At 43.4% G+C, this 14,559-nt stretch overlaps 1 protein-coding gene and 1 pseudogene across 1 annotated transcript in view; one reads left to right on the forward strand and one right to left on the reverse strand.

The window, feature by feature from the left end:
- CTTNBP2 (cortactin binding protein 2) overlaps positions 1 to 14,559 on the reverse strand; it is a 150,091-nt gene that overhangs the window by 21,003 nt on the left and 114,529 nt on the right. The window contains exons 13-14 of the mRNA XM_028105001.1: positions 5,616 to 5,702; positions 5,436 to 5,535 (exon numbers count right to left, since the gene is read on the reverse strand). Coding sequence (XP_027960802.1) covers positions 5,436 to 5,535; positions 5,616 to 5,702 — 187 coding nt within the window. The remainder of the gene's footprint in view (positions 1 to 5,435; positions 5,536 to 5,615; positions 5,703 to 14,559) is intronic.
- LOC114210693 (developmentally-regulated GTP-binding protein 1 pseudogene) lies at positions 7,505 to 8,875 on the forward strand (annotated as a pseudogene).

Here is a 14,559-nt window from a genome sequence, read left to right on the forward strand (position 1 = left end):
GCGTCACCCAGGTGCCCCTTAACTTAATTATTTAAAATACATTTGCTACTCTTCCTTCTTATAGTTTGCTCATGTATTTCTTTTACTCATTCTCTGTGACTCTCTTTGCTGGCTTTCATCTGCAGTCAGAGAGAGGAGCCAATAAGGTAATACATGTGCTGTGCATAGTGGAAGATTAAAGTTCAACATCCTAGCCCAGCCTCATCCAAGTCATTTAAATCTCTTCCTGTAGAGGAAATAAGCTTAAAAGACAGGAATAAATGTATTCCTTACAAATCAGTGTATTCCTCACTTACAGTAATATAATTTGATCAATTTAATTTCTTAGTAAAAACAAACGCAAGAGAAAAACCAACAGATAACTCCTATTCCCTCATCATTCTAAAAACCGCAGTGGGAGAGCCTAGGAACACCATCTCCCTTGCCCAGACCTCTGCCTCCTCTACTCTCTGCCCTTCCCCACCACCTCTTGACCAAAAGGGCATTCCCCGTTGTGTGCTTTCTGCACTACAAAAGAAGTGACAGCACACCCGTCAACGCCGCCTTCCCTTCAGCTCACACGACATTGCCCTGCCATGCTCAAAACCCTGGGTCCCCACCTACTCTGCCTAACGTGCACTCTCTCCGTGATCCCTCCACTGGGCACCAGTCAAGAGCAGTGGGTCCTAGGGAGGAAATGATAGGCATAACGCAGCGTTTTAAGGAAGGAGGGGGATGAGGATGGACAGCAGCAAGGGAAGATCGGGGACCGGACCGTAAGCCCCCCACACACGTTCAGAGAACGCCTTTGTCCTGCAGCCACTCGGGCAGAACAGCAGGGAAATGACAAGAGCAGCTCTGTGTTGTAGAACGATCCCTGTGAGGGGCTGACCAGAGGAAATACGAAGGGTCAGGGCGCCTGGGTGGCTCAGTCGGTTAAGCGTCTGCGTTCGACTCAGGTCATGATCCCGGGGTCCTGGGATCGAGCCCCGCATCGGGCTCCCTGCTCTGCCGAGGGTCTGCTTTTCCCTCTTCCTCTGCCCCTCCCCCTCGTTCATCCTCTCTCTAAATAAATAAATCCTTTTTTTTTTTTAAAAAAAAGGCCTTAGCAGACAAACCTGCATTTGTATCTTACTTTTGTTACTAAAAAGAGAAAAAAGATACTTGATAATTATAAGTTACTGAGCTGAATAGAGAATAAACTCCCGTCCCATTTAAAGGTGATACACCACTTCTACAAATGAGGGTGGTTAAAATGGAGATTATTTTTGGCTTCATTCTGTTCAAAAACTTCATTTTTAAACTCCAAATCAGTCTATCTTTATGCCCTATCATCACCTACTTTTCACGACCAACTTTGACACTCTGTCATCTTAACTCTTTCCACACGCACTCCAAGCGGCTCTTCCACTTGCAGACACCTGAAGATGACATATGACCAGCATTCTGCCTGGACCACTTCTTCTATCAGGAGATTCCCCCACTCATCAGCCAATAATTATTAGCTATCAGTGTACCAGGCAAAATAGAATAAGGTACAGTACTAGCCTTCAAGGAACTCACCATGTGTGTGTGGGCCAAGGCCAAAGCTCAAATAATACCCTCACTGCCTTGACCTATAGTTAGGTGGGACACAGTTATGAACAAAAGCTACTGATGTTCACTAGAGGGAGAAGTCCCATCTGGAGGAATCAGAGAAGCCTTCATTTGAGGTGTCCTTAGAGCATTTTAACAGGGGCTTTTTCTGTAGTTTCCAAAAGGGCAAAAACCATGTCTGTTTTATTCAGTACTGCACAACATAATATTTTGCAAAGCACTGGCCATTTTGGTAGTCCCAGTGTATGCATGTAGGGGGGAGGTGTTTACTCTCTCATTCTCAATGACAGCTGCAGCATGAATGAAGTCTCAGAGAGTAGAAAAGCAAAGGACACGTAAATAAGAAATTGCATATTCTGTTGGAGCACAGACATCTGTTTTAAAAGGGTCAGATATTCTAAAGCAGACATACGAATGGCCAACAAGTCCATGAAAAGATACATTACATCACTAATGATCAGGGAAATGTAAAACAAAACCAGAGTGAGATATCACCTCATGCCAGGCAGAATGGCTATCATCAGAAAGGCAATAGATAACAAGTTCTGGCAAGATTGTGGAGGAAAGGGAACCCTTGAGCACTGATGGTGGGAATGTAAATTGGTGCATTTCCATACTATGGAAAATAGTATGGAGGTTCCTCAAAAAATTCAAAATACCACATCGTCCAGCAATCCCACTTCTGGGTCTATAGCCAAAGGAAATGAAATCAGGATCTCTAAGAGTAATCTGCACTCCCATATTCACTGCATCATTATTCACAATAGCCAATATATGGAAAGAACCTAAGTGTCTGTCAACAGATGAATGGATAAAGAAAATGTGGTATATATACAGAATGGAATATTCTTCACTCCATGAGAAAGAAGAAAATCATGCCATTTTCAACAACACGGTGCACCTTGAGGGCATTACACTAAGAGAATTAAGCCAGACAGAGAAAGACAAATACTGTATGATATCACTTATATGTGGAATCTAAAAAAGCCAAGCCTATGCAAACAGAGTAAAATGGTGGTTGGCAGCGACTTGGGGCATGGGTGAAGGAAATGGGGAGATATCAAAGGATACACAATTTCAGTTATAAGATGGGTAAGTTCTGGGGATCTTATGTACTGCAGGGTGACTATAGTTAGCAATATTGTATTACATACTTGAAAGTTACTAAGAAAGTAGATCATAAATGTTCTCACTACCAAAGATATTTTAATTGTGTGAATAGAGGTACTAGCTAATGTTACAGTAGTTATTTTGCAATATGGAAGTATATCAAATCAACACACTGTACACCTTAAACTCACACAATAGTATATCTCAATAAATCTCAATTTAAAAAATAAAGGGTCAGATAAGCCAATCAGGTGGATTAATGTCCTTGAATGGAAGGCCTTGCACGGCACTGACTTAGTTCAGTGGGCGATAGAGAGATGTGTGGGGCAGGAATCAGACAGCTTTTAACTAAGGGTCTGACTGCCTGTGAAGGATGTTAGAGGAGGAGAAGCAGTAGACAAGCAGCCATTCATAGGAAAGTAGATGAGACACAGGGAGAGCGGGCCTAAGGTTGGTACCAATGGGATGGATGAAGAAGGCGTGCTGGGGTCCATCTGGCAGGACGTGACTATGGACTACGTGGGACAAAGACAAGGGGTCCATGAATGGGAGAATCTGGGAGTGCTATCTGGTCCTCATATGGCTTTAAAAATTGAAATAACTGACAACACGGAAAGAAGAAAATCCTACATTTTCACATAAAAAGGGATTTCTGACTTATTTTTTTAAAGCTTTATTTATTTGGCAGAGAGAGAGAGAGAGACAGCTAGAGAGGGAACACAAGCAGGGGGAGTGGGAGAGGGAGAGAGAAGCAGGCTGCCTGCTGAGAAGGGAGCTCGACTCAGGGCTCCATCCCAGGACCCTGGGATCATGACCCGAGCCGAAGGCAGATGCTTAATGACTGAGCCACCCAGGCGCCCCAGGATTTCTGACTTCTTAAAAAGTCACAAGAGCACTTGACACTGGATCTACACTGCCATCAGCAACTAGCTGCCGCAGCTGAGAGTTACTACCCTCCTGTATATGGAGACAGGCCTCCCCGCTCCCCGCCTTTACTGTGGCCTGTTGGCACTGTGGACATTCAGGTTGTCAAGCCTGCTGACAAGACCGGAGTTTCAAGTGGGAGAGGCTGAGAGACTTGTGCCACTCACCAAATTGGGAAATAGGAAGAGGAACTCTTAAGATGTCCCCTCCCCATCCCCCGCATAGGTTTAGAAATGCTGTGCTGGTCACCTCTACATCCTTTATGACCTGATTCACTGCTCATTTTCTCAGCTCTCTAAGCTTAGGGCAGAGAGCAGAATTCAATCTATAATTGCTATCTGTTCTGACAGGGTGAGAACAAAATATTTCAGCTTCTTACTGTAAGATGAAACAAGACTGAAAGTTGGAAAAAATGTAGTCGGCTTCTGTTATAAGACCCGGCGGGGAAAAAGAAGTGTCGGCACAGGAGAGTTCCTAAGGAGCTGTGGCTGGCAGCTGGGAGGGGCGGGCTCGGTAGCAGTCTGAGTCCTGCTTGGCTGTGTTCTTGCTGGGGGTTCTTTGGTCAGGGTCCCCCAACCTCCTGCTTCAAATGTTTTCACGTTTGTAAGTCAGGGAGTTTACGATAGGGCCTACCAGAGTCACAGCTTAATCAAGGTTAGTGATCATTAGTAAGAGCCGCAGAGAAAACCACTTTCTGCAGGTAACTGCCACTAGTTTCTGAACAAAGACTGACCCGCGCACCACAGTAACATCCCGATTCTGGTGGGATTTTCCTGTCCTTAAAATGTGGGTCTAGGTCCATGGAGCCCTCAGTCCCTCCCCAGGCCTGCCTCTTAACTTTATTTCTCGACTTCCTTCTTCTAAGGCTGACCTAGCTACATGGCATCTCCCTTGATCGTGGCTCCAAAGATGAGAAACAGCTCCATAAAGATTTGAATTTGTGTTTCAGCTCATCTATCTCTGATCTTGCAACTGCGCCCCCTGCACCCTCTCCCCAGGGGTCTATGTGGCTTTGGGCCCTTGGAGACTGGAGTCTGGTCCATTTCGGTTGTGTGTGGGAGCTGGTAGTCATGCTGTGCTATGCAGGGTATGCTAATGCCCCCTGTGATGAAGCTTGGTATGGTAACCTTAGGAGCCTAAGACAGACTATTCATGATAAAGCTATATTAATAAACATATTTAATCCTGGTTCTGCCACTCTGTAGTTGTGGCAAGATACCGAACCTCCCTGTACCAGCTTCCTCACGTTGGAAACAGACATGACACCTACCTGCACAGGGCTGTAGTGGAGATTAAATGAGTTCATTAATGCATGCAATGTGTTTAGCCAAGCACCAGCCAATGACATGCCAAGGGTTAGGTGGAGGAAGTTTAACTCAGGTGCTTCAAGAAGGGGTGCTTTGGTTGTAGAGAATTTATGATTAATTTACTAAAAATCTATCTACCTTTATTACCACCATGCAATTCTAAACAGCATCAGTGATAGAATACTTAGTCCCGCTAGGATGGGTGGCTCTCCACACCTCCTCCCTTAGTATACCTCTGGTGCCAGTTATATAGTATGCTCACAACAGATAATGATTTACAAACAAAAGATGGGGGGGGGAGAAGAAAACATAGGATGAGCAATAAATGCAATGACATACAAGAAAAAAATTTTTTTTTTACAAGTGTTCATCTAGGTTCCCATTTTCATCCCAAGGCTGTTGAATAATTGAAAAGTCACCTTAAATTTACCCCCAGAAAGAAGCTTATTTCCTTTCGGTGGCATCACTAAAGATCATGCCCTTCAGTTATGACAATTCAGTTTGCTGGAATGGCCTTACCACTACTGATGAACAGATCTACTAGCTGTTCCTTGGAGAAACCAGCATCCACTTCGGCTCTCACTATTTCACAGGTGAATCCTGCAGCCATCTGTCTGTGCTGTGGTAAGAAATCAGTGATCAGTTCTATATGCTTTCAAATTTCCAGAGAAAAGGAAAGGGTACACAAGTAATAGATACCTTCATGCAGAGTGCAAGCTGATGTGCTATGTAGTCTTGCAAGCTTCCTTCTGGGCCATGGAAAATGACATTATGGTATTGCTCGACCTATTAATAAACCAAGAGGAAATCTTAGGTGAAAATGTGAAGAGGAGGGAAAAAAAAAGATGGTACCCAAGTAGGAAATTCCCTGATTGTCTTCAGACCTTGAAAACATTAAGAATAATATTTTCAGGATTAACTGTATTCACTGGGCACTTGAAGTCTTTCATTTTAATATGAAATATTGGCAGACATAGTATTTATATGCTTATATAGCATTTTATGTAGTATTTATTTACAGGAAGAGCTGACATTGGATTAAGAAGCATACTCTTCAGGGCGCCTGGGTGGCTTAGTCGGTTAAGCATCTGCCTTCGGCTCAGCTCATGATCTCAAGGTCCTGGGATCGAGTCCTGCATTGGGCTCCCTGCTCAGCAGGGAGTCTGCTTCTCCCTCTGCCCCTCACCCCATTTGTGCTCTCTCTCTCTCTCTCAAATAAATAAAAATCTTAAAAAAAAAAGAAGCATACTCTTTCTTCCCTGTATCTTCCATAGTGAGGTTCAGCACGCTGGCTGGGAACATGGTTCCTAGCATATTTTGTCCCTTGCAAATGTTTTTCTTTATTATCTCTTGCAGATGCTCTCTAGTTCAAATTTTCACAAAGTTTATTTTGCTTTTGAGTGATATTTGAATTACATTGATTTCAATGTATTCCGGAAAATACAACAAAACATAAAGCAGCAGAATACAAACCACTGATAGTGTCCGCACAGAGAAGCAACCACTGTAAATAGATTTATGCTTCCCTTCCTAGCCTCAGCAATCAGACAACAAAAAGAAATAAAAGGTATCCAAATTGGGAAGGAAGAAATCAAACTTCCACTCCTTACAGATGACATGATACTATATAGAGAAAACCTGAAAGACTCCACCAAAAAAATTGCTAGAATTGATACATGAATTCAGCAAAGTTGCAGGATATAAAATCAATGTACAAAAATATGTGGCATTTCTATACACCAATAACAAAGCAGCAGAAAGAGAAATCAAGGAATCAATCTCATGTACAACTGCACCAAAAACCGTAAGATACCTAAACCTAACCAAAGAGGTAAAAGATCTGTACTCTAAAAACGGAGAGCACTTATGAAAGAAATTGAAGATGATCCAAAGAAATGGAAAAACATTCCATGCTCATGGATTGGAAGAACAAATACTGTTAAAATATCTGCACTACCCAAAGCAATCTACAAATTCAATGCAATCCTTATCAAAATAACACCAGCATTTTTCAGAGCTAGAACAACAATTCTAAAATTTTTATGGAACCCAAAAAGACCCTGAAGAGCCAAAGTAAGGCTGAAAAGGAAAAACAAAGCTGGAGGGATTACAATTCTGGACTTCAAGCCCTGTTACAAAGCTGTAGTCATCAAGACAGTATGATACTGGCACAAAAACAGACACAGATCAATGGAACAGAATACAGAACCCAGAAATGGACCCTCAACTACATGGTCAACTAATCTTCGACAAAGCAGGAAAGACTATCCAATGGAAAAAAGACCATCGCTTCAACAAATGGTGTTGGGAAAATTGGACAGCGATATGCAGAAGAATGAAACTGGACGGACCACTTTCTTATACCATACACAGAAATAGACTCAAAATGGGTTAAAGACCTAAATGTGAGACAGGAAACCATCAAAATCCTAGAGGAGAACATAGGCAGCAACCTCTTTGACATTGACCGTGGCAGCTTCTTACTAGACATGTCTCTGGAGGCAAGGGAAACAAAAGCAAAAATGAAATACTGGGACTTCTTCCAGATAAAAAATCTTCTGGGGCCTTGGCAGGTACTCCCGCGGTTGTGTGAGGGGTAGTACCCTGCAGAGGCCACTACGCTCTCACCCCCAACGCCCGGTGACTCGCTACCATGAGCAGCACCTTAGCCAAGATTGCGGAGATTGAAGCCGAGATGGCTCGGACTCAAAAGAACAAGGCCACAGCACACCACCTAGGGCTGCTTAAGGCTCGCCTTGCTAAGCTTCGTAGAGAGCTCATTACCCCAAAAGGTGGTGGTGGTGGTGGCCCAGGAGAAGGTTTTGATGTGGCCAAGACAGGTGATGCTCGAATTGGGTTTGTGGGTTTTCCATCAGTGGGGAAGTCAACACTGCTTAGTAACCTGGCAGGGGTATATTCTGAGGTGGCAGCCTATGAGTTCACTACTCTGACCACTGTGCCTGGTGTCATCAGATACAAAGGTGCCAAGATCCAGCTCCTGGATCTTCCAGGTATCATTGAGGGTGCCAAGGATGGGAAAGGTAGAGGCCGTCAAGTCATTGCAGTGGCCCGAACATGTAACTTGATCCTGATTGTTCTGGATGTCCTGAAACCTTTGGGACACAAAAAGATAATTGAAAATGAGCTGGAAGGCTTTGGCATTCGCTTGAACAGCAAACCTCCCAACATTGGCTTTAAGAAGAAGGATAAAGGAGGCATTAATCTCACGGCCACTTGCCCTCAGAGCGAGCTGGATGCTGAAACTGTGAAGAGCATTCTGGCTGAATACAAAATTCACAATGCTGATGTGACACTGCGTAGTGATGCCACAGCGGATGACCTCATCGACGTGGTAGAAGGAAACAGAGTTTATATCCCTTGTATCTATGTGTTGAATAAGATTGATCAGATCTCCATTGAGGAATTGGATATCATCTATAAGGTGCCTCACTGTGTACCCATCTCTGCCCATCACCGCTGGAATTTTGATGACCTCTTGGAAAAGATCTGGGACTATCTGAAACTAGTGAGGATTTACACCAAACCCAAAGGCCAGTTGCCAGATTATACATCCCCAGTGGTGCTGCCTTACTCTAGGACTATGGTGGAGGATTTCTGCATGAAGATTCACAAAAATCTTATCAAAGAATTTAAATACGCTCTGGTCTGGGGTCTGTCTGTGAAACACAATCCTCAAAAAGTGGGTAAAGATCATACACTGGAGGACGAGGATGTCATTCAGATTGTGAAGAAATGAAACCTTCCCCTCTACCCATGTGCTGGGCCAACCATAGCAGCTTTTCCCATGACCAAGCACCCTACCCCAAACCCCTTCGAGCTTTGGCAGCCAGTGGATCAGGATTCAGGGGAGGGAGATGAAGGCATCCAAGCTGGAACTTTGTCTTAACTTGGTGTCACCTTGTAAATTCAACTGCATAAAGGACCTGGTAGGCCATCCAGCTATGTGCAGTTCATGTGTCATTGTCAGAATTTGTTTTGGGTTTGACTGAATGAGGATGGGTATATGTACAGTGAGACATCTGCAGAAGGGGTATTTGGGAGCTTGGTCTTAAGTGTGAAATGGATAAAAATGTGACTGCAACATCTTATTTGATGTTTAGTCATGGGGAACCCTTCCAAATGGATGTGGCCTTCACTCTTCTCAAGTGGTCTTTCCTCCTGGATACTGGAATGAGGAAGGACGTGATGTAAGTTAACTGATTATTCCCTGCAAGGCTGGTCCATATGGGAGATAGTGTCGTGTGGCAGTTGAGTAAAGTACTCTAACCAGAAAAAAAAAAAAAATCTTCTGCACAGCAAAGGAAACAACAAAACTAAAAGGCAACTTATGAATTGGGAGAAGATATTTGCAAATGATATATTGGATAGAGGGCTAGTATCCAAAATCTATAAAGAATCTATCAAAATCAACACCCCCCAAAAAATAATCCAGCTAAGAAATGGGCAGACATGAACAGACATGCATGAAAAAATGCTCAACATCACTCATCAGGGAAATATAAATCAAAACCATGATGAGATACCACCTCACATCAGTTAGAATGGCTAAAATTAACAACTCAGGAAACAACGGATGTTGGTGAGGATGTAAAGAAAGGGGAACCCTCTTACACTGTTGGTGGATAGGCAAGCTGGTGCAGCCACTCTGGAAAACAGTATGCAGGCTCCTCAAAAAGTTAATAAAACTACCCTATGATACAATTGCACTACTGGGTATTTGACCAAAGGATACAAAAATACTGATTCGAAGGGGCACATGCACTGATTCAAAGGGCAACGGAAAGAGCCCAAATGTTCATCGACTGATGAACGGATAAAGATGTGGGATATATATACTACGGAATATTACTCAGCCATCAAAAAGAACGAAATCTTGCCATTTGCAATGATGTGGGTAGAACAAGAGTGTATAATGCGAAGTGAAATAAGTCAGTCAGAGAAAGACAAATACCATATGATTTCACTCATATGGGGAATTTAAGAAACAAAACAGATGAACACAGGGGAAGGGAAAAGAAAAATAAGATAAAAACAGAGAGGGAGGCAAGCCGTAGGAGACTCTTTACTAGAGAGAATAAACTGGATGTTGCTGGAGGGGAGGTGCATGGAGGGATGGGTGAAATGAACGATGGGCATTAAGGAAGGCACGCATTATGATGAGCACTGGGTGTTCTACGTAAGTGATGAATCACTAAATTCTACTCTGAAGCCAATACTACACTATATATTAAGTACCTTGAATTTAAATAAAATCTTCAAAGAAAAAAAATATTTTGCTTCCTTCAGCTTTTTCTTTGTATAGTTTATATGTGTATGTATATGTATTTTTTTTAGAGGGCTATGGAGTGTCATCTTTTTACAGCTGTTGCATATCAGAATATCTTTGACTTCTTACATAAAAGACATCTTCATGACTGTAAAATTACTGGGTCAACTACCTATGTATATTGTTCCATTCTGGAATTCTGTTTCAAAGAAACCTGGGTAGAGATTGATCACTTTTACTCTGTAAAAAAGAAAATCTGCCTGGATGCCTATAGGATTTTTTTTTTTTTTTTTACACCTTTTTCCCTCCTGTGTGAGGATACCTTGCCTGAGAACAGGTAGAGATGCTGCATGCCCTGAATGGAAAGCCAGTGGCCATCTGCTTGGGGCAAAGACTGTGTGATGTGTGGAGTGAGTAATTCCCCTCCACCTCTGTCATCCCAGGGCTGAGCTCCCACTCCCAGCCTACATGCCTGGGAGCAGCCTTCTTCTTGGAAAGACCTTACAGAAGAGATCTGTACAGGTGAAGGGGCACCCTAACCAGTACGGGTGATGTAGGTCACGTGTCAAGCTTCAGTCCCCCAGACTTAGAGGAACGTTACACGTGAAAGGGTCTGTTCATGTTTAAGGACCTCTGTGTTGCTCTCCTGTGCTCTGATGAGCTTGTCCCTTTGAGATCCTAGGGGCAGGCCACATCCTTGAGGGTGGCTGGGGTAGACCTAGTGAAGAATAGGCCACTGGTCCGTCATTACAGGAAAGAAGCCAACTCTGGGATGTGACAGGAAGGCCTGAAGGAAAGCTGGTAGCATGGAAGGAAGAGGGAACCTCACCTGGGGCCTTTAGGGCTTGAGCTTCGGCCTCCAAAGAGACCAAGACATGCTTGGAGTTAACTCCTGGAAAGTGGACGAAAACCATGCTTGACCACTGGGTGTCAGACCATGAGCTAAAAAGGGAAGTGGTCCTTGAAGGGGACCACTAATGCAAGGCTTGGGACCGGGTTTTAGGTTCTGAAAGACAGCATGCCTGCTAGCCACCAGTGATTTTCTCTCAATACAAGTATTATTCCACCACTGCTAAGCCTTCACCACAAAAGGAAACAGCTGGATTCCCCTTGGGGCTAGGGCAGCAACAGGGAGAATAATATACCTGAAAGAAACAGGACCGTGGCTACAGCCGCCCAAGGAACCTCAGCATCCCAAAGCCACAGGATGAAGTCAGCAGTAGCTGGCCTAGGCTGTCTTCTATGGTTCTGGGGGTCTGTGAGACAAGCAGTGGTAGATGGGCCCACAAGGACCACGACTGGGACAGGGACTGTACTTACAATTGTAAAAAGTTACCCAGATTTGTCTGGTTGTGACCTCTTTTTCCCCAATCTTAAATGGAACGTGGTCAATTCTCTCAATCCACAGTCAGATCTTTTTTTGGTCTAGAAATGTTTTCTTCCATTATGGTTTTGGTAATTTCTCCTCTGCTATTTCTCTTTATCTTGAAGGAAGAGCAATAATGCTTCAGTTCCCCCTGTGTCCTCGGAGACTGTATCCGTCTCCTCATCGTCACTATACCTCCTGTCCCTTCGCTTCTACTTCGGGGAGCTCTCCTTACGTTAGCCTTTCACAGCACGGAATAGAATCGTCACCATCTCCCTTCTGCTCTTTACTGTTTCAAGTACAAGTGTAATGATGTCACTGCATTTTCAGTTCTTCTTAGGGTTCCTTACCTCACCCACCTCCTTGCCAACATTTTTGCTTTAATCTTAGCCTCTCTCTACCGTGGTTTTCTTGCCCTGCTTTCACAGTTGATCTTGCATTCTCTAGAGAAAGGACATAATTTTCTAAATTCTTTTCCTTTTTTTTTAATGTTTTATTTATTTATTCATGAGAGACAGAGAGAGAGAGAGAGAGACAGAGGGAGGCAGAGGGAGAAGCAGCCTCCCGCGGAGCAGGGAGCCCGATGCGGGACTCGATCGCAGGACCCTGGGATCATGACCTGAGCCGAAGGCAGACGCTTAACGACTGAGCCACCCAGGCGCCCCTCTTTTCCTTTTTATTTCATAATTTTAAGGTGTTGTCATTCTGAGTTTTCAGAATAACTCCATTCTGTTCTGCAGTGCTCTTCCGTAGGCATAATGTCGTTAACTTGTTATTAGCATTTATGTTCTGTGAAACCACAGAATCTGCAGTAAAGCAGGATGTGTAGATGGTCATTGGCTTCACTCGCTTTCCACTTATTTTTCAGCTGAATCCTGCCGTAGGTCACAGCTGGATGGTGGGCTGCCGTCTATACTTGTGAGTTGCACTCCAGGACTGGGCCATGGCTGCCGTGGGCTGACCCTGGCTGTCCACCATGGCAGACAAATGCGTGAGATACACTGCAGTCCCAGGAAGCACCGCGCTCCAGCATCCATCCTGCTGAAGGTGCTTATGTAATCCACTCCCCAGATAGAGCAGCTTCACCAGCGCCCGCCCACCAACTTCCTGCTCAGGTATTTCTAGCTTTTATCTCTGAATGAATGTAGAAGGACCCATCTCGACAAGAGATGGAGGAGAAGGTCACAATGCTGCCAAAAGCAGAGATTATGCAGTAAGGATATTCACCCAATTTTCTAACTGGTTATCAACCTCGCTTATTTGAATCATTAGTAAGATGGTAGGAGAAAAATAATAGAAGTGTTTTCCCACCTAATTTCAAGTAGGCCTCAAATAAGTGGGTTTAACACTCTCTCACACTTAAGGTACTAGAAAATTTTTCCAGATTCTTGCTAAAGGAAGACCTCACTTCTATTTTCCTCTGTTACTGTGAAGTTTGGTCACTTTTCAAAAGCACTTTAGTGGGAAATTGTGTTGGGTACCACAAGCCAAGTGCAATTTTAAACCAGAAGTTTGTACTCTCCAAATTAATCCCAAACTGCCATGACTTACTGGGTAAAAATTCTCTCACAAGGAATGGATTGTTTCATACCAGTGAAACAGGATACAGATTTTCAAGGTTTACGAATATTCTACCCCTGAGATTTCCAACTAGGATTGCTATTTAATCTTGTCTCACTTCTGAAAACAAGAGTGCTCTATTCATTACAGCCCTCCTTGTCAAACTGCCTACACTGTCTCAAGATTGATTTTGAAATCACGTAACAGCAAGAGACCAGATTTCATAGATAAGCTGTCTTCAGTTTCAACACCTCATTTGTTCTCAGATTGTAGGTTCTTACAAAATACAGACAGGGAACATTCTATTTGAAATTTCCCTGAAAAGGCCATTCACTAGCAGTAAGCATTTTGTCTTCACATAGTCTAATATCCTCTCTGTAATAAGGTAAAATATAAATAAGGAAATAAATGGAAAAACAAATGTACAGACTTCCAGATTACTCATACATTCTAATACATGCATTCCATTAGGTTTTTCCTCATTTCAGATATTATCAATTTTTTGTTAGTGGTATTTTGTTTTATCTCATCAAATGGTGTAGTTGTGTTGGTTACCATTTAAGGTCTGAACAACAACAAAATAATTTGTTGGAGCCCTCTGCTCTACTGAGACTGGTGCAAACATGCAAAGCTATGCAAGGAAAACACATTTAACTACTCTAGCTAAAAATTATATTTCTCCAAACAGCAAGATCTTAGGTATTATAAATACACATGCTTCCTGCTGCCAGCAGAGGGCTCTCAAGATAGACAGACAGGAAGAGAGGCGGGCAGACCAGATTTTGGCAGGGGGGGAAGGTAAATATTTTCATTGTTTTGAAAGGAGATCTGCTCTTTTAAGAAAACCAAACTAGGGGCACCTGGGTGGCTCCGTCATTGAGCGTCTGCCTTCGGCTCAGGTCATGATCCCAGGGTCCTGGGATCGAGCCCCACATCAGGCTCCCTGCTCAGCGGGAAGCCTGCTTCTCCCTCTCCCATTCCCCCTGCTTGTGTTCCCTCTCTCACTGTGTCTCTCTCTCTGTCAAATAAATAAGTAAAATCTTAAAAAAAAAAAAAAAAGAAAGAAAGAAAGAAAGAAAACCAAACTACTCCTAAATGCCCGTTTCCAGGGGCACATTTTTGCTTGTTATTAAAGGGACACTGGCCTTATTATCACATCGGTACCAATCCCTTTTATTCCTGCGTCTGCACAGTCCATTCACGAAGTTCTTAGCACATGTCAATTAGTGCTTTGTGACGCAAATGAATTCTGGATTAAATGGAAACAATGCCCTCTACAAAGGCCCATCCATCCCTTGATTGTTTTCCCCTCCACAGTGTTTTCCTGCAGAATGGCCGTGCACCAGAGCTGCTGCTGTCTCCGCAGTGGTCAACGGGGCACCTGTGATGTGTTTTCAGACTTGGGGCATTATTTTAAAGCAATAAACCTC

This window comes from Eumetopias jubatus, unplaced genomic scaffold (assembly GCF_037043125.1).
Source record: "Eumetopias jubatus isolate StellerSeaLion01/CBP00866 unplaced genomic scaffold, mEumJub1_p1.0 scaffold_14, whole genome shotgun sequence".
In the NCBI taxonomy this organism is placed as follows: Eukaryota; Metazoa; Chordata; class Mammalia; order Carnivora; family Otariidae; genus Eumetopias; species Eumetopias jubatus.